This window comes from Mirounga leonina, unplaced genomic scaffold, assembly GCF_011800145.1.
Source record: "Mirounga leonina isolate KUSES-001 unplaced genomic scaffold, KU_Mleo_1.0 Mir_101595, whole genome shotgun sequence".
In the NCBI taxonomy this organism is placed as follows: Eukaryota; Metazoa; Chordata; class Mammalia; order Carnivora; family Phocidae; genus Mirounga; species Mirounga leonina.
This window is the reverse complement of record NW_023270158.1, coordinates 17,818,239-17,840,499: the sequence shown is the minus strand read 5'-3', so window position 1 is coordinate 17,840,499 and position 22,261 is coordinate 17,818,239. Positions and strand designations below refer to the sequence as shown.

General features: G+C 37.7%; 1 protein-coding gene across 7 annotated transcripts in view; it reads left to right on the top strand.

Annotated features, from left to right (window-relative positions):
* Positions 1–22,261, top strand: part of DMD (dystrophin) — a 1,717,438-nt gene that overhangs the window by 30,062 nt on the left and 1,665,115 nt on the right. For 5 of the 7 annotated variants that reach the window (XM_035001248.1, XM_035001256.1, XM_035001239.1 and 2 more), the window contains exons 1-3: positions 1,872–1,954; positions 9,793–9,965; positions 16,742–16,860. In XM_035001248.1, coding sequence (XP_034857139.1) covers positions 9,805–9,965; positions 16,742–16,860 — 280 coding nt within the window. In that variant the 5' untranslated portion in view covers positions 1,872–1,954; positions 9,793–9,804. Of the gene's footprint in view, positions 1–1,861; positions 1,955–9,792; positions 9,966–16,741; positions 16,861–22,261 lie in introns of those variants that run through there. The other 2 variants (XM_035001266.1, XM_035001277.1) reach the window with 1 other exon arrangement.

Here is a 22,261-nt window from a genome sequence, read left to right as displayed (position 1 = left end):
CCATTTTTTAGTTAATCTATTTATTTTGAGATAATTGTAAATTCTCATGTAGTTGTAAGCAACAGTACTGAGAGATCCTGTGTACCTTTAGCCAAGTTTTACCCCAGTGGTAATATACTATAAAACTATAGGATGCTATCACTACACACATCAACATTGATATAAGTCACCAGTGATATTCATATTTCCTGAGTTTTACTTGCACTCATGTATGCATGCACAGGTATTTTTAATTCTGTACATTTATCACACATGTACATGTGTGTATCCACCATCACAGACTAGATGCAGAACTGATCCATCACCACATGGATCCCTCAAGCTGCCCTTTTATTTTTTTATTTTTATTTTTAAAAATTCAATTTATTTGAGAGAGAGTGAGAGAGTGAGAGAGAGAGCTTGAGCGGGGTAAGGGGCAGAGGGACAAGCAGATGCCCCGCTGAGCAGGGAGCCCAGTGCAGGGCTTGATCCTGAAACTCCAGGATCATGACCTGAGCTGAAGGCAGACACTTAACCGACTGAGCCACCCAGGGGCTCCTCATGCTGCCCTTTTATAACCACATCCACCTATACCACTCATTCACCCTGATCTCTGACCTCTGGCAATTGCTACCCAATTCTCCATTTCTAGAACTTTGGCTATTCAAAACTGTTATATTTAACCCATACTATATGTAACCCTTTGAGGTTGGCTTTGTTTTTTCAACTCAGCATTCTTCCCATGAGATTCACCCAAGTTGCTTTGTGTATCAGTAGTTTGTTCCTTTTCATCATCGAGTGGGATTCCATGGTATGGATGTACCACAGCTTCTTTAACCATTCACCCTTGAAGAGCACATAGGCTGTTCTCCCAGATGGCTGTGTTTGACTGTTACCAGTAAAGCTGATATGAACACATACATATAGGAGTTTGTAGAAATATAAGTTTTCATTGCTTTGGGATAAATGCCCAAGAGCCCAATTGCTGGATTGTATGCTCAGCCCATGCTGAGTTTTGCAGGAAAGTACCAAAATGTTTTCCAGAGTGCCTGTACTATTTACATTTCCCCCAGCCATGCATGAGTGATCCAGTTTGTACATATCCTCATTGGCATTTGACGTTGTCACTATTTAAAAATTTTAGCCATTATGGTAAGTGTGTAGTGCTAGCTCACTGTGATTATAATTTGCATTTTCCTAATGGCTAATAATGTTGAACATCTTTTCATGCACCTATTTGCCTGATGCTTATGTTTAACCTGACTCCACCTAAAAATATTAGAAACATAAAGGACAGGAGATAGGATTTGCCTTAAAAAAAGCAAACAAACAAACAAAAAAACCCTGCCAGATTTTGATTCCCAAACCCAGTCCTAGATATAGCAAAGAGAGCTCGCCATAGCTCCATTATTTATTAGAGTTCTAATATGTTTCTAAAGCATGGGCATTTTAGTCAAATGCAGTTACCCCTAATTATAATAGCACTCCTTTGAGCAAGATTAAAAGACTGATGAAACTTTTTTTCATTGAGTTTCAATTTTGTATTAGGAAGCACATATTAATTTTAGGCATCCTGTATGAGTTACCACTGTTATACGTTTTATTTGAAGATATTCTGATTGGCTTCTTTAATCTGCAGTAATCTATTTATATACTAAAAGTACATTCATTTCCTATCTCTTTGTAAATGTGTTCAGGGGCACTTGTTTGTTAAAGAGAGTGCATTTACAAATGCATTTTGTTTCATTTTTAGATTATTTTTTAAAAGCTTTAAGACTGCTTAGGCTCTGAAAAAGCTAAATGCAATTACCTTCGCATTTTGTTTTCTTTCCAAATAGACAATTTGTCTCTTTCCTAAATGTTTTTTCTTTATCTTTAACAGGTTGATTTAGTGAATATCGGAAGCACTGACATAGTAGATGGAAATCACAAACTGACTCTTGGTTTGATTTGGAATATAATCCTCCACTGGCAGGTAAGAATCCTGATGAATGTTTCCTTTTTGTGTAAAATGTTGCTGATCCTTCCTTTCATTTTTACCCCTTGACCTGCAAAGCAAACATGTATACCTCTGGCAATACAAAGCCCATCTCCATAGCACTGCCTTTTAAATTGGCACAACTGATGTCATTTGAAATGTGAGGATCAGCAGATTATAAAACAGGTTCTAGAACATTGCAAGAATATTTTTCTAAATTTTACTTCCATTGTGGAGATGAGCCTAAAAAGACATTCTCATCAATAGGTTAAGAAAAATATTTTTCACAAATATGTGTCTTCTATAATTCACCTATACGTAAATCTACGTAGTTTCGTAAAAACTGTTCATGACTACCAAATGAATGAGACTTTGTGAATCCTTTGTATTCCTCAATATAAATTAATGCCAATAAAAGATTGGTGGGGTATGATTATCTGTATATATGTTATACACACTAACTTCATAACCTGCTTTGGGAATTACATTTTTTTTTTCTGAACACCTCAGCATAGGGTTTTCTGAATGTCTATACTTACTGGACCTCTGCAAAAATGGATCAAAGGTCATTTGGTTTAGTAAAAACAGTATACGTTTTTTCAGTCAGACCAACATGAACTTAAATTTCAACTCTCCCATTTACCATCTTGTCGTGACATTGGGTATAATGCCATCCGTTTCTGGGCCATAATTCCCTCACCGTTGAAAGAGAAAAAATAATAATTAACACGTATATTTCTTGTCAGGATTAAAGGAAAGAATATCTACAAGGCACTCAGTGCACTATGCTGTTGTCACTACAGGTGTATCAAATGAATAATTTTGATTGCTTGGAGTTTTGTACTCATATGTTAAGAACCTGGAGGAAAATTGGGATGTCTGCTCTTTTACTAGCAGTGATTAATTTTTTATAAAAAAAATTTTTGATATGTAACTTATATATCATAAATTTACCCAATCTAAGTATAAAATTTAAAGTGTACCAACTGGTTTAGTTCTCTTGCCCAGGGCTTTTCAAATTATTTTGAGCAAGGAACAGTTTTTCCCCCAATCCATTAAAGGTTTTGGGATATTTACAGGGTTGTACAACCATGAAAACAATCTAATCTAATTTTAGGCCTATTTATGGTCATTCCCCACTCCAACCCCCAGCCCTGGGCAACCATTTATGTATTTTTTGTTCATTTGTCTGCCTTTTTGGATATTTCATATCAATGAAGTGATATAATAAGTGTTCTTTTATATCGAGTTTCTTTCACTGAACATAATCTTTGAGGTTTATCTTTATTGTAGCAAGTATCACTACTTCATTTAGTAGGGTTGATTTAACTTAAATTGTACTTTGCTCCTGCTCAGAGTCAGTACATAGACCAGAGGTATACCTATTCGACTCAGCAGTTGAATTGACCCCCATATTGACCAAATTGACCCCCATATCCTTTTATTCTAAACACTGAACAGGCTCAATCTTATTTCACAGCAATATGGGAAGAGATAGAGGACAGCATAGTGAATGATGACAGAAAATAGACCATGAGAACCTTAAATGAACCCTAGATTCCCAATTCTGGGCCTTTTCCAAATAGTGATGGTGTCAAATAGAACCAGCAAGGCAACATAGGGCCCCCCACCAAACTGGTTTACTTCTGTTGCTGAGTACTTCTCAAACTGTCTTGAGGAAAGAACAGTTTTTTCCTCTTTTTCATTGTATGTAAATTACAATAACACTGAAGAATTACAAAGATGAAATAAAAAGACACAGAAAACCCAAGTCATTTTATCATTAAACTCAACAGACGTATGTAGGACCTTGTAAAATTGTTACAGAAGTTTCTAATGGACTCTCTGTTGTATTTATCTTATGGCCTGGTAACAAATGGTTCGCAGAGGGACCCCATCTTGCAGAAGACACTAAAGTTGCATAGATGTTGGTCATGACCAAGCCAGCAGGAGAAGTTAGGCATGAACAGAGACCCAAAAGGCTATTTTAATTGTATTTTTCACCCAAACTGTCTCTCATATGATCTCACACTTTATTTTCTCAAAACCCTTTCCATCTCCATCTCCACTCACTGCAATACAGAGTTTCAAAACTACCCTTATACTTTTTTCATTTGCTTGTGAGCTTGCTCATTTTTTATAATTAGCATGTAGAGGGGCTTTCACATTCCAGAATACCAGAAGGAATGCTTTTGCTGTCTTTCCTTGTCTGAGACCTCTCTTACAGTCTGTTGTTTTACATCTATGTCCTTGAATCCCCATATCCTTGTCATTGCAAGGATGTAGACTCTTCTCAGCCCCTGCCTCCTTATCTCATCTCTCTTCTATCACCCTGCTTGGTTCTCTTAAAACTACTAAATGCACTTATAAAAAATTCCTCCTGCTCAATACTCCTCATCATAACCCAATGAATCCCAAGAGATATTTTCACTGAGAGTACATATTTGCCTTCCTATTAAGTAGTCAAAGAAGCCCTTGAATCTCAGCAGAGATTAAAGGCCAGGTACTCTGGCCAACCTAATGTACTTTCCGGATCTATCAGATTGAGAATGGCATTAAGAGATGGAAAGATGTGAATCTTTTGTTCCAGTGCCACATACTGTGTTATTAATAGTGCCACAGAGGACTTCTCTTTGAACTTGTAAAAGCTCAGGAATGCCTACCCTATCTTTCCTGTCACTAGTTTTCCAGTTTCCATGTAAATAAAATTGTTAGCCTGAAAAATAATGCCTCTATTGAGGAATAAGCAGCTTTGAACAAAATTGTGAAGTAGACAACGTGTGTTGGGCATATTTTTCTTCCTCTTTTTTAAGTGCAAACCTTCCTTTTTAGGGTGGTCAGCTCAGTCCTAACAACCAGCTGGAGATACAGATATATCCTGCAAACAGTGGTGTGCTATTCGAGGTCAGGTCCCCACCTTTGCTGGCCAGGTCAAAGGAAGTACTCAGATCCAGGGCTACTTTACACGGCAATGTTTATTTATTTGTTATTTGCCCATTACAGGAGAAAGATGGTTTTGGCGCTGCTGAAAGCCCTTGCTGTAAACTCCTGTCTACCTAATGCCTTGTATGCAAGACAGTTCTTGCTCTCGTTTTCTTCACACACACCATCCTTCCCTTGTAGAAGACTATCCCTACCCCTCTCTACTCCTACCCCTCCACCATGGCTCCTTGTCATCACATGATAGATTGTGGGAAGTAGACATTGAATTTAGTGGGCAGGATATTCATTAAGGCACATCTCTGGGACGAGTACTTGAGGAAGGGAGATGGTAACTGGAATGAGAAGCACTAGAGCTGTGATGTACCTCCCGCCCCCCCCCCTCCAGCAATGGCTGTTTGCAACCCCACGGGGAACTGGGAGCTGGTATAGCCCTTCAGTGTTGTTCTCCGTGGGGCTGACGTGGCTGAGTCTTTATACTATTTCCCTTCATCAGTCACTAGATGTGGGCTGCCCTAGGAAGGGCTTGACCTTAGGTGACATGACTCTGCAACTCTGGCGGACCCTGAGAGGACTCACAGCTGCAAGCTGAGACAGCTGCAGCAACAAGCCCTTCCTTAAAGGACAATCTTGGTGCTGCATCCCCACGTCCATCATACCTTCTTTGCCCAGTTAACTCCTAGTCATTTTTTTTTCTTTTAAAGATTTTATTTATTTATTCATGAGAGACAGAGAGAGACAGAGAGAGAGGCAGAGGGAGAAGCAGGCTCCCAAGGAGCAGGGAGCCCGATGCAGGACTTGATCCCAGGACCCTGGGATCATGACCTGAGCCGAAGGCAGACGCTTAACCATCTGAGCCACCCAGGCGCCCAACTCCTAGTCATTTTTTGAAATCACTGCTTAAAGACATTTCAACCTTTTACTTTTAAAAACAGATGTAGGTATAGCTGTACACACACACACACACACACACGTTTAAAGTGATTTTCTCTCTTAGGGACTGTAAGCCCAAAGGGTGGGAAATTATTCTGCTTTAAGACTCACCTCAGGTCCAGCTCAGTGTCTGACCAAAAGTTGGTCCTTAATAAAGATTTCTCGGTAATTATCTTTTAGGTAGGAAAAGAACTGATTATCTTACATTGCCCTTTATTATTATTAATTTTTTTTCTTAGCAACATTTGTACCCAGATAGAAGAAGCAATACCAGTGAGGCTGAGGCTGATAAGCTGAATTAATGACATAATGATGCTAAAGGAGTTTTGGATTGAATACCGTGTTGTCCTTTAACATTATGTGCATAGAGGGCAGTCTGGCCAAGCATTTCACAAATGAAACCCATTCATCATGGGAGGGTTGCCCGATCAGTTCAAATCACCACCACTGAGCCAGTAGGTGCTGAGTCCAGTCCTGGTTCAGCACAGGACACAAAAGTCCATGTCTTGCAATCACTGTGCTTGGAGATTGTGCACGTTATAACTTTAGAATATGATGAGAAAAATGATATATCTTATATAACTATTTGACCTATTTATTCACTGAGTAACTGACTAAATAAGCAGGTCAGGAAGGAATTAAGAAAACTGGATAATCCGCCTCTAAATAATAGATTTAGCTATCAAGGGATGGTGGTAAGCATATGCAAAGATTTTACATCTTCAAATCATTACCACATTTACAAAGCATCATCTCAAATCCTTTTCAAGTATTTTTTAGTTAGATTTAACAGTCTCTCCTAAAATTTGCATTGACGCTTTCATAAAAAGATGACTAACATTGGAGATGTTAAAATATGTATTTTCCCCTGAGGCCTTTGTTAACTTCTACGTGGATGAAGAAGCAAAATAAAATGTCATATTTAGAATACACGATAAATATTCATCATCTAATCAAATGTTGGTAGTATATGGACCTCACACTTTCCAAAAAGAAAGCCCTTGGTGGTAAAAACTCATCACATTTACTTATATATTTCCTTCAGGTATATGATAAGGGGCCTGACTTATATTTAAAAAGTAGACCTGTTGAATCACAGACCTGTACCTCTGAAACAAATAATACATTATATGTTTTTTTAAAAAAAGAAGATAGTAGGAAAGGATAAATGAGGGGGGGAAATCGGAGGGGGAGACGAACCATGAGAGACTATGGACTCTGAGAAACAAACTGAGGGTTCTAGAGGGGAGGGGGGGATGGGTTAGCCCGGTGATGAGTATTAAAGAGGGCACATACTGAATGGAGCACTGGGTGTTATATGCAAACAATGAATCATGGAACACTACAAAAAAAAAAAAAAATGAATAACAACAACAAAAAAGTAGCCTAGTAATTATGCTTTTACTAGAATATGTAGACAGTTTGTTCTATAATGTGTCACTGCATTCTTGAAACCTAGAGAAATGTTTAGAATGGATTTCTGCATCAGTTTAGTTAGAAGAATGAAACTTGGAAATACAGCATTTGCACAAAGCCTAGGAGAGAATCCAGTATACAGAGACTAATTAAAATAAAACCAAGAGTCTGGCCTTTTTCTCCTTCCCCATGGTCTGGGTTTCCATTTCTCTTCTGGCTTCGGGAAAGAGAGGGAGGGAGGCGGAGCTTCATGGCCCGCAGAACCTGACCCAGACCCCAACCCGAAACCAGACCAGAGCCTGGTGGCCGTCCAGGCTCCGCCCTCCCGCCGGCGCGCCGCCCTCTGCTCGCTCAAAGACCGCCTCCTGCTGGCGGCGTCGGGCGGGTCCTGGGTCACCTTTGCTGTGTGGCGTCCTCAGCGGCCGCCTTCCTGCCCGCGCCCCTGCGGGACTTCTGCAGGCCCTCTCCCTCCGCCTCGCTCATGCCCTGCGGCTGACAGTGGTAGGGCTCGCGCTGGCCCCTGATGGACTTCCTACATAGTGCCACGGCGGTCCTCGTCTATCTCGCCATCTCCCTTGCAGCTGTCCCCAAATCCTCGCACGGGGCTTTCAGGGCAGCCGGGGCCCCTGGCTTCTTTGCCACCATCCTACCTGCAAGGGGCTTCTACGTGATCTTTAACCACGGGGCCAGAGTCCTCAGACGAGGAGGCACTGCAGGCGACAGCCAGAAAGGCCGAAGAAGTGCCGACTCTGGACTCTGAAGTCCCGCGAGTGCTCAGGCAACCTGAGCCACACGGGGCCGTCAGTCCTGCCCCTGTGGGGAGAGTGCGGCCAGGGGACAGTGTGTGCTGGGACGGGGGCTGGGACTTCTCGAGGAGCTGCAGACAGAGCGGCCCGCCCACAGCCCCACGGTGACTGCACAAAACGGCACCACTTGGCCTAGCACCGCCTAAGCACTGTGCGTGTGAGGGCATCCTGAACGTTCCTCCCCTTCTCCCTATGTCTGCTGCACAACTTTAAGCCCTTAACCTTTCTGCCGAAAACAAGCGCAAGGGGACAATGCAGTTAGAGCCTGTTACCTCATCACAGGAAGCATTTCGTGCTGCAGGAGGAGGGAGGGTTGGGGGTGCGAGGACCAGTAAGACAGCCCTCCAGGCACCGGCGGGTTTGTCTGCATTTGGTGCTCCTGCTCATACCAGGCACTTTGTCGAGAATGATCCTTCCAAGATTCTTTTGTTCAGGGAGTACCAGGTCCCTCTTCATTCTTCATACTGACCTTTGCCCTGTCATCTAGGAGAGAGTGGGTCTCCGTGACAGTACCTGATACCTCACATTTTTGGAGACCACGCCTTCTTCAGGTGACATGACTCTTCTGAGTCTAAGGCTGTTTCAATGAAAAGCTCATAGATTAGTTTATCAGGTCCAAAATATCAAGACCACCATGAAATAACAGTGACAGCGTCTGGGTCACTGGGCAGGCCCAGCCACTCTTTTCCCCCGGGGGCGACCAGCGCTGTGCTTCTAGACACCAGGACAGGTCTCTCACTACCTCTGGAGAGGTAAGATGTGCCTTCTGTGTTCATCTAAGGACGTACGCTGTGTATGTACCGTCAATGGGATTTTGTAACATATTTTTTTTTTTATACAAAAGCAGCTTCTTAAATGGCATTTCCTGTGACCCAGGAGGATTCAGGACGCTTCATACACGAGCCAGAGTTCTGGACCCATGTTTTGGGCATTTGAAACCTTTGTTCTCTTGCATGTGAAGCTCTTTCCTGAAAAAAGCTGTAACAAATTAAACCAGACTGACAACAAACAAAAACAAGTGAACATAGAAACTCAAGGCAATATATTCACAGCTTTTAGGGATAAATACTTCCTGTTTTGTTGATTTTTTTTTGTTCTTTATTTTAAATAGGCCAACTCATTTTTCTGCTCTATTTTTTTTTTCATTTTGGTCAGTAAATATAATTTGCATTAAGTTATAGTATAAACCTAGGGATTTTATTTTACTATAGTTGTCCTTTGATTCTTAAAACAACCTTGTATGTATAAGAAACAGAGGCCTAAAAAAGATTAAATTACGTTTGTTAATATTGTATTAACACACTTTGTTAATAGCAAAGGCAAAATTTGAACCTAGGTTTAAATAAAGTAAGCTCATTCTCTTAGCCACTGCCATTCTTTCTGTCCTAAAAACACTAAAATTAAGTCCTTGCTCAATAACAAGTCCGATGTTTTTGTACACTCTTCTCTAGTATATCCATTGAAAGTTAGGAGTACAAAATTAATAGTTTAACGTAGGCAGAATCCAGGAGTTGATATTAAACGTGTACAATGAATGGTGTATCATGACACCAACCAATCAGAATAGATTCCTAACTAATTAGCATGGACTCCGTCCTGGTAGAGTCTATTATTTCTCATTACTAATTGACTCTAAAATTTCTATTACTTTTTACTGAAGATTAGGATATTTACATTTGAGTTTGTGTGGGTCTTGTTCAGGGAATGCATTTTCTTATGAACATTTCTTTTCACATGTAGGTCAAAAATGTAATGAAAAATATCATGGCTGGATTGCAACAAACCAACAGTGAAAAGATTCTCCTGAGCTGGGTCCGACAATCAACTCGTAATTACCCACAGGTTAATGTCATTAACTTCACCACCAGCTGGTCTGATGGGCTGGCTTTGAACGCTCTCATCCACAGTCATAGGTAAGGAGACTACTGAGATACTGACTGATTTTTTAAGTATTGATTTAGAGACTGATTATCTTTTTCTCCAGTGTGGTTCCAGCTCATTTCCTACTATGTGACATGTTGTGTATTTAACCATATTGATCTATCCATTGGAATGCACTGAATAAGAATATCCTATTTTTTATGCTATATATCATTTATTAAAATACTGGAGCATGAATGTGGTTATGGTGGGAGGGGGAGGGGACCAGCATGTTTGAATTTGGGACTCTGCCAGAAAATCAAGGTTATATTCTAATTTGGCTAAGAATGAAGTTGGTCTTTCTAAATAAATAATGTGTTAGCATGGGCCTAAACAATAGAGCTAAAATGGTTCCAAATCTCATGTGAGTGGCTGTAGCAAAATTAATTACTATCATCCGATTAATAATGTGAAAAAGAAACATTTCTCTTGTCAGATACACACTTAGATAGCAAATACGTAAGGCCTTGTGTATTTTTTTTTATATGTATTTCAGGATTAAAAGAGGCTCGGAGCATCTTAGCAACCAAGGCAAAGAGCAGACCACAATTAATTCTATGATTCAGTGCTTAGAATATCAAAAGAAACAATTGCTCTGGAACAGCAGAGCAATTGCTGTTAAAGCACTGAAAGAGAGTTTTGTGGCTCTTCATAAAAAGAACTCATTGTGATACAGTGAACCAAATGTTCTTAACTGTATGCCATACACTATTATATTTTCTAAGATAAAATAGTTGTTTGCTTTTTTCTTGTATAAAGAAGCTTAATAAAGGAATTATTAACAGTTCAAGAAAAAGCAAAACAGCATGGGAAATACGTACATATAATGCATTCATTTATATTATATGTAATATATAAATATATATTCTATATACACTACATTCACTCTAAGGGATATCTGCTTTGGTTTTCCTGTTACCCATCTCTTTTATCCAGCCCAATCCCCAGGGTCAAAGGCATCGCCTTATTAACTGTGTTTGAAATGCCACTGGACCGCATCCGCCCTGATTTTCAATGCAGCTTATCTTTGCTCACTTTGATCTTTCTTTTCTTGACGAGTCTCCCATTTCCCTATGTTGGTCTTGTTTCTAGAAAAGTCCAGAATATACACTTTCTTAATGCTAAAGCTTCATCCAAGAACAAATGCTCTCTCACTAAGCAGCTTTGTCAGGTGTCTTGATCCAGCTGGATTTAATTAACCCCATCCAGACTGAGTTTCCAGGTGAATGACTCAGCAACCCGATTTTCAAAAGGAGGCAAGCTCACACTCATTTGGCATGTTAAGCAGTGTTAACACGTTGTTTTTCCTAAGTATGACACGAAGAAAAATACAGCACAGCTTCAATACAGCCAGATGAGAAGGAATAGAGGCATTCATTCTGCATTATAAGTCAGTGCTGATTTAGGCAGCCACATGCTTCACAGTAAGGGCCTGAACATATCGATCTTGCTGTTCATGTACACGTTTGCAGATGAACAGAAATATCGAGGATCAGGTTATGCGGTCCTTGTTGGCTCTTCAGCATTTTCTTTTCAAGTGGAAGGCTTCAGTCCTGCCAGCGTGTTCACATACTACGTTTGTTAATATTGTATTTCGTGATTTCTGAATATACTTGTAATACAGTAAACATTTCCAGGTTGCCCTGCTGCATCTGTCCCTGACCCACTCTTTCTCTCTCAGAATATCGTTTATATCTTCTCTCCTGTCTTATTGAATGAATCATCAGTAACTACCTTTTCATACATACCATAGTTATTTTTCAAGAGGTTTCTCTGGGTTGATAATGCTCTTTCATGAATCATCTCCCTCTTCTTTTTCTCTTTGACTTTGGATAAAAGAGATGGGTAACAGGAAAACCAAAGCAGATATCCCTTAGAGTGAATGTAGTGTATATAGAATATATATTTATATATTACATATAATATAAATGAATGCATTATATGTACGTATTTCCCATGCTGTTTTGCTTTTTCTTGAACTGTTAATAATTCCTTTATTAAGCTTCTTTATACAAGAAAAAAGCAAACAACTATTTTATCTTAGAAAATATAATAGTGTATGGCATACAGTTAAAGTCATATTGTTCATATTGTTTATCTAAAGAAAAAAATGCTCTGAACTTTCTGTTTGAAGGTGATTATCATTGGTACAGTTAGGAATGTCATGAGGTGTTCTGATTTCAATAATTGAGTGACTAAGCTCTATAGAACAAAGGCATGCACTTAATATAGAGCATAGGGATTGACAACGAGTCTTGCCAAAGATTAGGATATTGCTAGCTTTATATCTGTTTAAGGCTAAATTTTATCTTACTATGTAGGAAATTAGAAGTATTGTATTAAAACAATGTAGACTACAGTGCACTTAAAAGGAAGCCAGATTCTGGGGCGCCTGGGGGGCTCAGTCCTTAAACATCTGCCTTCGGCTCAGGTCATGATCCCGGGGTCCTGGGATCGAGCCCTGCATCAGGATCCCTGCTCAGCGGGAAGCCTGCTTCTCCCTCTCCCACTCCCCCTGCTTGTGTTCCCGCTCTCACTGTGTCTTTCTCTGTCGAATAAATAAATAAATAATCTTTTTTTTTTTAAAAAAAAGGAAGCCAGATTCTACTTTTTTGGGAAAACTAAATGATAATTGGCTAGAAATAGCTCAAAATATATAAGTTGCAAGTAAGTATAATGTTACAATTAAATTTTCTTCCTAATTCTTCATTTTAACTTATTACCATAGAGACAACATAACATGTGGTTAAAAAAAAAAGTGAGACACTGGGGGGGCGGGGTGCAAAGGAAAAAAAAACAAAATAGAATGTGTCTTCATGACCCCAAGCCCACCCCATCGCCATCCACTTCCTACAAGTGGTTACAGTCAGGAACTTCTTTTATTCTTTCTCATGGTTTTCATAATTATGTATTTTTATTTCCTGAATAACTGGTGTCTGACACTAGATGGATTTACTCCTTGATATGAAGCCCACAAATATTATCTCTTATCCCCATCTGTTTCCTAATTTGATGACTGTAAAATAATTTCATTCTTTTAAAAATTTTTTTAAAGAATTTATTTGAGAGAGAGAACATGCACAGAGGGAGAAACAGACTCCTGCTGAGCAGAGAGCCCAACATGGGGCTCGATCCCAGGACCCTGGGATCATGACCTGAGCCGAAGGCAGATGCTTAACCCACTGAGCCACCTAGGTGCCCCTAATCGTTTCATTTTTAAAATTGTTGCCTGCTTTACTTTAAGTGGTCTTGCCGTACCTTGTTTCATCAGGTTTAGACAAGATCTGTTGACTACCTGATATAACAGATGACAAAATTACTACACTTGTAGTTCCTCCTCTTCTCTCCTCGCCACCTTCCATTTTATTATAATATTCTTAGAAAAATTTCTTTTGAGTATAGTTGACACGTAATGTTGTATTAGTTTCAGGTGTACAACATAGCAGTTCCACAGCTCTAGACATGATGCTATGGCCCCCACGAGTGTCGCTACCGTCTGTCACCATGCAACGCTATTACAGTATCATTGACTACATTCCCTCCGCTGTGCCTTTTATTCCCATGACTTATTCATTACATGACTGGAAGCCTCTATCTCTCATTCCCCTTCACCCATCCCACCCACCACCCTCCTGTCTTATAGTATTATTCTTGCATCAACAGTGTCTGTAACATTTATATATGTAGGTTATAGGTGTTTTTGACATGAGTCTATACATTGAAAATGCATTAGTTATTTCATAAATATAATTAACCTTAGAACACAGTAATGAAAGTTGATGTTTATTAAGTTAATGTTATTTTGTAGCCACTTTTCTAATTAAAATAGCCCACCTGTTTCTCATGACATAGACACTATAATTAGTCCCATTGCACATATTGGGAAACTGAGGCACAGAAAGGGTGCATTATTTACCTAAGACCATTTGGCTAATATGTGGTACAGCCAGGATTTGAATTTATAGAGGACTCTGCTTATCTACTAGGCTATGTTGTCTTATTCAATTTGTCTGTTTCCTCAAAAGACTGGTGAACTTTGGTTGCAGGTTCCTATTTATGGGTTCAGGTTTGGGTTAGCATGGGAAGGTATGTAGCTTTCTTCTGCAGTTGGTTAGTCTTAAAATTCTTTATGCATTTGGAAATCATAGTTGTTTAAAATGTTAATTAATGATGAATTTTAATGACTTAAAACCATTTTAATGTTAGAGGAAACCTCAAAGGCCATTTAGTACATTTCCTTCTTTTTTAAATGAAAACACTGAAGCTCAAATAGATAACATGACTCAGACAGCTCCTCACCCAGGTGATTAGCTCGTGGCCAAGAGGAGAAGGGGATGAAGGGAAAAGGGTTAGAATGAGGAAGCAACTGTATTCTTTTTCATCCTCCTTATTTAACCTTGTTGATTGTACTGCAGGTGAGAAAGCTAGTTTCCCACACTCTCCCACCTATATTCTTTCCTGCTTCCCTTGCTGAGGGATGTAGAAAAGAAGGTAGGGCAGAGGTTGCATAGTGAAGTTAAAACTTCCCCAAATAGTTTAGAATTTAATTTGTATTTCTTATAGTCTTTCCAGTACTAGAGTCAGCTCCCAACTTATTTTAGGTTCTAAAATATCGTTAGCTCTTTTGGGTAACTTGGAGTATAGAGGGCACATTAGACTTCCTAAGAAGCAGACAAAATTCTGGTAAATTAATCAGGGTAGCATCAAGTAAAGAAAAGGAAATGAGAGTCAAATGAGCAAGTTGTACCTTTATTTTCAGTTGTGGTTTTTGAAAACAACAGTTAAGACCATCCTTATAATTTCCTTGCTTGCAGAGCATGAGTTCTTAAACAGGTGTCCATTGACAGACCCAGTTGTCCTAAAATTCTACGTAAGTTATGTGTAAAGATATGGACAGGTTTGTGTATGGATACAAGTTTTATAGTGCTCATCAGATTCTCAAAGGTATCTGTGTTCCAGAAAAGGCAAAAGGCAAAGAACCACTGGACTAATGGTTTCCAGTCTTGTTGGGGTGAATTGTAATTCCTTATACAGGCAAGGCTTTCACAAACTCATCCCAGTTCCCCTTCCTAGGAACGCTATCTCCCACCCCTTCTTGATACTGAAAATCTCTCAATGGAGCGAGGCCTGTGAGGTCTGATTGACTGAGCACATTCTGCTTTTTTCTTCCATAAGAACTTTGGTGATTTTTCAATATCCACACAACTCAGAATTACCTTCTCAAAAACTTCTTGAATCTAAACCCAAACCACCTTAAGCCTCAAAAAAATGTTTCTTGACCTCTTCAGATTTTAGAAAACATTCTATCTTATTATCTGTATTTTTTACATTTAGAATTTATTTTAACTTAAGATGTGTGCATTTTTTCCTTATTAAATTTTAAGTCCATATAGGATAAGAACTCCCTCTTATGCTTCTTCATGTTTTCTCTATTATCAAGTAAAATGATATTCATATAGTATGTTCTCATCTAGTCTCTGGTTGCATGTCAACAAAATTTATCGATTCAACACATATTTAGTCAACAAATATTTATGGACTATCTCCTATGTGTCAGGCTGGGTTTCTAAAAGTGAACAAAACTGGTGAAAAAAAATTGTATATTCTGCATTCTAGTGGGGGAAACAGATAAATAGACAAGATTAATTAAATATATAAAATATTAAATAATAGTAAGTGGTGATGAGAAAGAAAGGGATAAGAAGTGAGTATGTTTAAGTTTGATTTGGGAGTGTGCAATTTTAGATGGGGAGAGGGCAAGGAAGGACTCACCAATAATGCAACTTTTGAGGAAAGACACAAAGGATGTGGAGGAGTGAGCCATGTCCATGTCTGGGGGAAGAGAATTCCAGTCAGAGAGCAGCACATGCAAATACAGAAGCTACTTAGCCTGTTTGAAGAATAGGAGGAGAGAGTCAAGGAATCAAATCAGATGGTTAACAGGGAGCCAGACCATGTAGGGCCTTGTAGGTCACAGTTAAATCAATGAATTTTACTCCCTGGTAGCAGGGATTTGAGAAGAAGTTTATGATGAAACATTTTAACAGATCACTCTGGCAGCTTTGCCAAGAATAGATTAACAAGGGCAAGAGTGGGAGTAGGGGAGCAGTTAGAAAGTTAATGCAATAAATAATCCACACAAGGTAAAATGGTGGTTTGGGTGGAGGTGATGGCTGCAAGGGTAATGAGAAGTGGTCAAATTCTGGATATATTTCCAACTAAGTGTTGTATGAGAGTGAGAGTCATCAAATTAGACTCTTAAGATTTCTGTCTGAGCCACTGCAAGTTTGAACTTGTCCTTGATTATTGAGGAAAGGAGAGCTATAAGAGAAGTAGGTGGGTTGGGGGAGTAGGATGGAGATGAGTACCAGAAGCTCGTTTTGGACACCTGAGTCTTGTGATGACTCTAAGTGGAGATACTGAATAAGCAGATAAATCTAAAGTCTGGAGTTCAGGGAAGAGGTCTGGGCTAGGCTTATGAAATTGGAAGTTACCAGCAAATGGTTGGCATTCAAATTTCTGACACTGGATGACATCAATATATTTTTGTTACTTGGCAAGGGAGAATAAATTCTCCTTTGTTTTCTTCAGGATTTTCAAGTAAAATTGTGACTTGTTAAATGGAAAGCGTTATTGAGGGGTTATGAAGAGTAGCACTCAATTCTTGAGGATATGGGCATGGGTTGTCAATTAAAAATCAGAAATGAAGTGAATCTCATGAAACATTGTAAGTTGATTTATATTTGGTCTTTATGTGTGTGTATTTCAGGCCAGACCTGTTTGATTGGAATAGTGTGGTTTGCCAGCAGTCAGCCACACAGCGACTGGAACATGCATTCAACATTGCCAAATATCAATTAGGCATAGAGAAACTGCTTGATCCTGAAGGTTGGTACATTTCTGGACTACCACAGTTTTTAGTATAATTTAATATTTATCGTCTCAGATTTAACATTTCCACAAACTAAGTACAAAAGAGAAATTATGCATTATATGTTTTTTCTATATCCTGAGTGTATTTAAAATGTTCTTCTTGCAACGTATTATGAATTATCTTATATGATTTTAGCTCTCAAAGTACCATTATCTAAAACTGAAGTGTAAAACTTGAGAAAAAATCCCAAGCCTTTAGAATGTATATGTCTCATGGATGAAGGATATTACATTTGAAGTACATTGACTCCAAATAGTTATAAAAAGTTCATGTTTTGCTTATTCTACCAAGAGATTTGATAGACTAATCAGCTATAATTAATTAGCTACTCTTGCCAATTTCATTCATATACTCTATAAAAGGCAACATGGTTTACTCTTTAAATCAGGAAATCTATTCCTGGCACTGCTTCTGTTATAATTTGTCACTCTGGGGGAAGTCCTCCATTGGACGGTTATTCATTTTCTGCTTCTTCAGTTGACAGGCAGTACTGTATTTATATTTTTATTATATTACACTTAAGTAAATTTCATCATTATCTCTGGTGCTACATAGTCATACTTTCCAGACACATGGATTAGAGGGATAATGATTCTTGACCTCTGCTTTTCTTCTAAGCTATGAGGCACTTTTTTTGTTTGCCGACTTGTTTGAAGTTGCAGACTCTGTTCTCACTTTCTTGAGGCTTTCCCATATTCTAAAACTACAGTTTGGAGAAGCAGTGTCTGTGGAGCTGATATTTGGGTAGGGTTATGTAATTAAATGGTCTTTGGAATAGTGAATCAGTCCAACTAAGGAGATCAAGTGGTGGTAATAGGGTCTCATCAGGAAAAGCTCAGAAATAACTCCGAGGATATTCTTTCAGTGGTGAATTTATCATCCACTAGAATCTAATCCTCTGTTACAGACCTGATTACCTCATCTTGTTGACAGCAGATCCATATGGTGGCATTGGGGGGGGGTGCATAATTTTAAGCTCAAAAGAGGATATATCAATCAAAATGAAAATTCAGTCATTTTAAATGAGATATTTAGCTATGACAAGAACCAGAATACTCACATGTAACTGACTGATACATTGCTCTTGGTAGGCACATATACTTGGGAAGGAAAATTATAATAGCACAAATGTGTTTGTGAGGTTGAAATCAGATTAAGTTCATTAGCAATGTTTCTTCTGCTTTAAATAATGCATAATTTGGCACTGACTCCTGTAAACTCTTTGTGTTGCTTCAATAAATGATTAGCATCCCTCCTTCCCCGGTTTAGCTCTAAGGAAGAAATTGTATCAGTCATATTTCCTTGTTTTGCAGGATGGGGGAGGGTTACCTCACTTTTGACTCCCATACTGATTTACATGTTTTTTCATACTCCATTGAGGTAGAGAAAGGCAGATGTAATGAAAATATGAACTCTAACCCTTAAGGATAAGAGCTACAGTGTATGGATTTGAAGGATAAGCCTGCTAATAGTGTTTTGTTTTTCATTAAACCTATACATGGTAAACAGTTCCCAATATCTGGGATATATGCTCTAGTTATTCTTGTGTGTGTCCTATCCTTCATAAAATAGTAAGAGTAGGTTTAAAATAGATCTTTTTCTTGTTAAGTGATAAAATGGCTAAAATGGCTTTTGTTCTTAAGTTTTCCTTTGAATCAGTGAAATAGGGACACCAAATAGGTATCCACATCATAATCAGAAAATAGATTGATAAGCCTGTAGTCAGGAAAGGGCAGTTACATGAATGATGTATTTTATAGTATCAAATAGCCTGATATACCCAATTCCATACATTTTCCTAAATGGACAGTATATGTTGAAATGTACATCCTGTAGACCATTATAATATCTCAAATAATTCAAAATCAACCAAATATAAAATGAAATACAAGCTGATTAATAGAGAGCAAACCACTGGTTATGGTTTCATTTTGCCAATAAAGTCTTCGATCTGAAAACCCTTTCTGTTCATGGGCTCCTTTCTAATTCAAAGAGCATTCTGTCTCCTAAAATGGTTTATTACAGTTTATTTATGGCTCTCAGTAGGATGAGGATTCAACATAAATCTTACATTATATTTTTAGGTATATGTCAGTTCCTGCCATTGTGTTAAGGAAATACCCAAATATGCATCTAGAAATTGTTCAGAATTTTTCTGGAGATGATAACAATGATAATTGAAAGAAAAAAGATATTAAACTAAATCATAAGGATTTTTATTCACTAATTCATTAGTCACAAAATAATAGCATTTCTAAGAGTTTAAGACTTAGAACACTTTCTTCAGTGTATCTAACATGGGAGATTCATGGACTTCTTTCATGCCTTGTATGGTAATTACCTTTGAGATGTTCATATTTTTATTTAACCGGGTATTCGTTCTTTAGCTTATGCATGATGATGTCAGCTATTCTCCCACAGCGATTTTCATTTCATATCTAATATGCTTTTTAGGAGGTTAGTAAAACATTTTGCTTTATGTTTGGGGAGATTTTTATTTTGGGGGGCTTGAAGTTATGTTTGGCTTAAGAAATACCTGCCAAAAAATGTTTTTAGAATTTTAAACGTATGCTTTGCTAACTGGGCTGATTTATAAATTAAAAAGTCATTGAAATATAATTTGGAGGTTTTCATGTCTTGCATATATTGACTTTGGTACGCTTTGTTTGGCTTTAACTGGTGTTTTGAGTCCTGAGGTTTGGTTTTAAGAGGAATTGCCTTTTAAAATGAGTAGCAGTAAGCATTACCATAAGCAATTCCAGGAGCTGTTTCTGCTGTGTTTAAATGTTAACATATGCAAAAATAAGTACTACTAGGGTAAAATTATTTAATAATTTATGTGTCTTTATGCTCATAGATACAAAAGGTTTGTCTCCTTCAAAATATATCCTGTTGTGAATCAGGCGATTCATTTTCTGTCACGATTTCCCTATAAGACATGCTTACTACTTGCATTGTGGGTTTTATATACCCACAATTACTGTTTGCTTCCCTGAGTTTCAAGAAATTAGTTTGTTTGCCAATCCACACAGCACTCTCTGCATTAAGAGAATGCTTTGTCAGCTTTTTCATGTGAATAACAAAGTGAAGCTAATCTTTTTAAAGGAATAAAAAAAAATCGGGGATAAAAATTGTGCTGGTTCTAGATATCTTTTGCATGTTACTGTTGTAAATTGTTTCCATTTGGGATATGCAGTATAATGTGGAAATGCCCTCACTTGTTTACCAGGGTAACTTTAGAATGAAAGACAATGAATGATGAGAGTCAAATTTGAGGAACACTATGGCTTGCAAGAAATATCTGTAACCTCAAAATGACATTTACAAGCCAATTAGTTTGGTTTTAATTCACTTCATTTTAACTTCGTGAGGGTGGTGACACAGATTGTATTTTCTGCTTGGCTAATCCCTGCATCCCTCTTCAGTTGTTTTTAGAGTCTACTTTTCCCAGAATAAGCTCTGCCTTGTGCAAAGTTATACTCTTGAAATGAATGGTTTCAGACTTAACTTTGTATCCATGCAGTTTATTAGCCTTTAAAAAATTCAAGGGAAAATAGGTGGCATTTGCCATAAAAGAGAAGAATGCTTTTAAGGCCTCTTATTTATCTGTTGTTTGAGCAAGCAGTGTTTTTTGATTCCCTAACAGCAAGAAATATTAGTAAGTAGTGTATACTAAGTTAAAACTGAAAGAGGAAGACCGTATCACCTCAGAAGGGTGTTGTTAACTTAAATAACCAGAACTTTTTATGGACATGCATACTCATTTCATATCATTTAGACTGATTTTCCAGAACCCACTCTAGAATACCTTTTTATCCCAGAAAATGTAATGAGATTGGAATATATTTGTGTTCCCTATGTATATGATTTCACCTAGAAATTTTTATTGTAAGTATCTCAGATTCTTTAGAACCAAACTCTCTGTGGTGTAAAATGTTCCTTTTCCCATATATTAAAAAAAAAGTATTTTAGTAGTACATGGGAATAAAAATGGCCATTGCCTTTTTGATAACAAAGTAACCTGTACAAGATATATGTTACTCTGTGCCTTTCTAAAATTGATTTATATCATTATCTCTGGGAGAGAGTCTTTAGAGATATTACAAGTTGTTACTATCTAAGACTAAATCCTGAGTGTCTTGGAAGAACATTTTTTTAGTCTAGTTATTCTGTTATGGAAAATGGAAAGTATCATCTTCTGCTTATGCAGATATGATAATAGCAAAATAATGTTCCTATTATGTCAGCAGGAGACCACTTTTTCCAGGATTTCTTTTTTAAAGAAACATTAAAATTTGATCATTAAAATCAAATTATATCATTTAATTGTGTTAAATGTAATAATAATGAAAATATTTCTTTAATTTTGAACTTCAGTGGATTGCCATTGGAATGAGCAAATTAGAAATGGTGTTGTATTAGCAAAGGAATGGGGTACATTAGTAAATTTAGTGTTGCCATCTCATTTACATAATGTATATTGAGCACAACCTTTTAGCAAAGGAATTTTGGAAACACTGTTAAATAATTTAAATGTATACTTTCATTAGCATTGCTTAGAACAAAGACTAGCATCGGTATCTAATGAGGCTTTAGGAAAACTGAAGGCCAATGCACAAGTCCCGAGAAATGTGATTAACATATTCTTAGCCTGCATATCATCAGAGTAAGGCTACTTATTAGTATATCCTTGACTGTTTTTAGGTTTTACCCTGGACCTTACTTTTTTTTGGTACAACATGTCTTTTCCATGGGCAGACACATTACATAACTAGCCTTGACTATCCAGTGCCACTTTAATATACTTTAATGTGTTTCAGTTGAAGATGACTTTACCAGGGTATCTGGAGGCATTCTTAGTTTTATCACTGCTACTGTAGAAAAAAAAAATCTTTAAGGGACAATGAGGCAGTACTTTGTGTATGAAAGTAATACATAGCAAAATAAGTAAATGAAAACTTTGTACATGGGTAAAAGGTCATCACTAATAGTATATGAATATTATATTAACATAAAAATGAGGATACAGATATTATATTAGCCTTGTGATACAGTTGATTATAGTTACATTAAGATATTACTGTTGGAATCTTTTATTTCCTGATGGAGATCTTTTAAATTGCTTGTCACAACAGAAATCCAAAACAAATAAATATGTTAACATTTCCAGTAGCCTGAAAAGTTAACAGTGGCATGGTGGGGGGTGGGGTGGAGAGAGAGAGAGAGAGAGAGAAAATGTGAATTTAGTGTCTCTTTTTGATGCACTCTCTTCTATATTATTCTCAGTTCAGATAGCATAGAACACTGAATATTTTCAGGACAATTTGAACAAATCAGTAATAAATTGATGTGCTT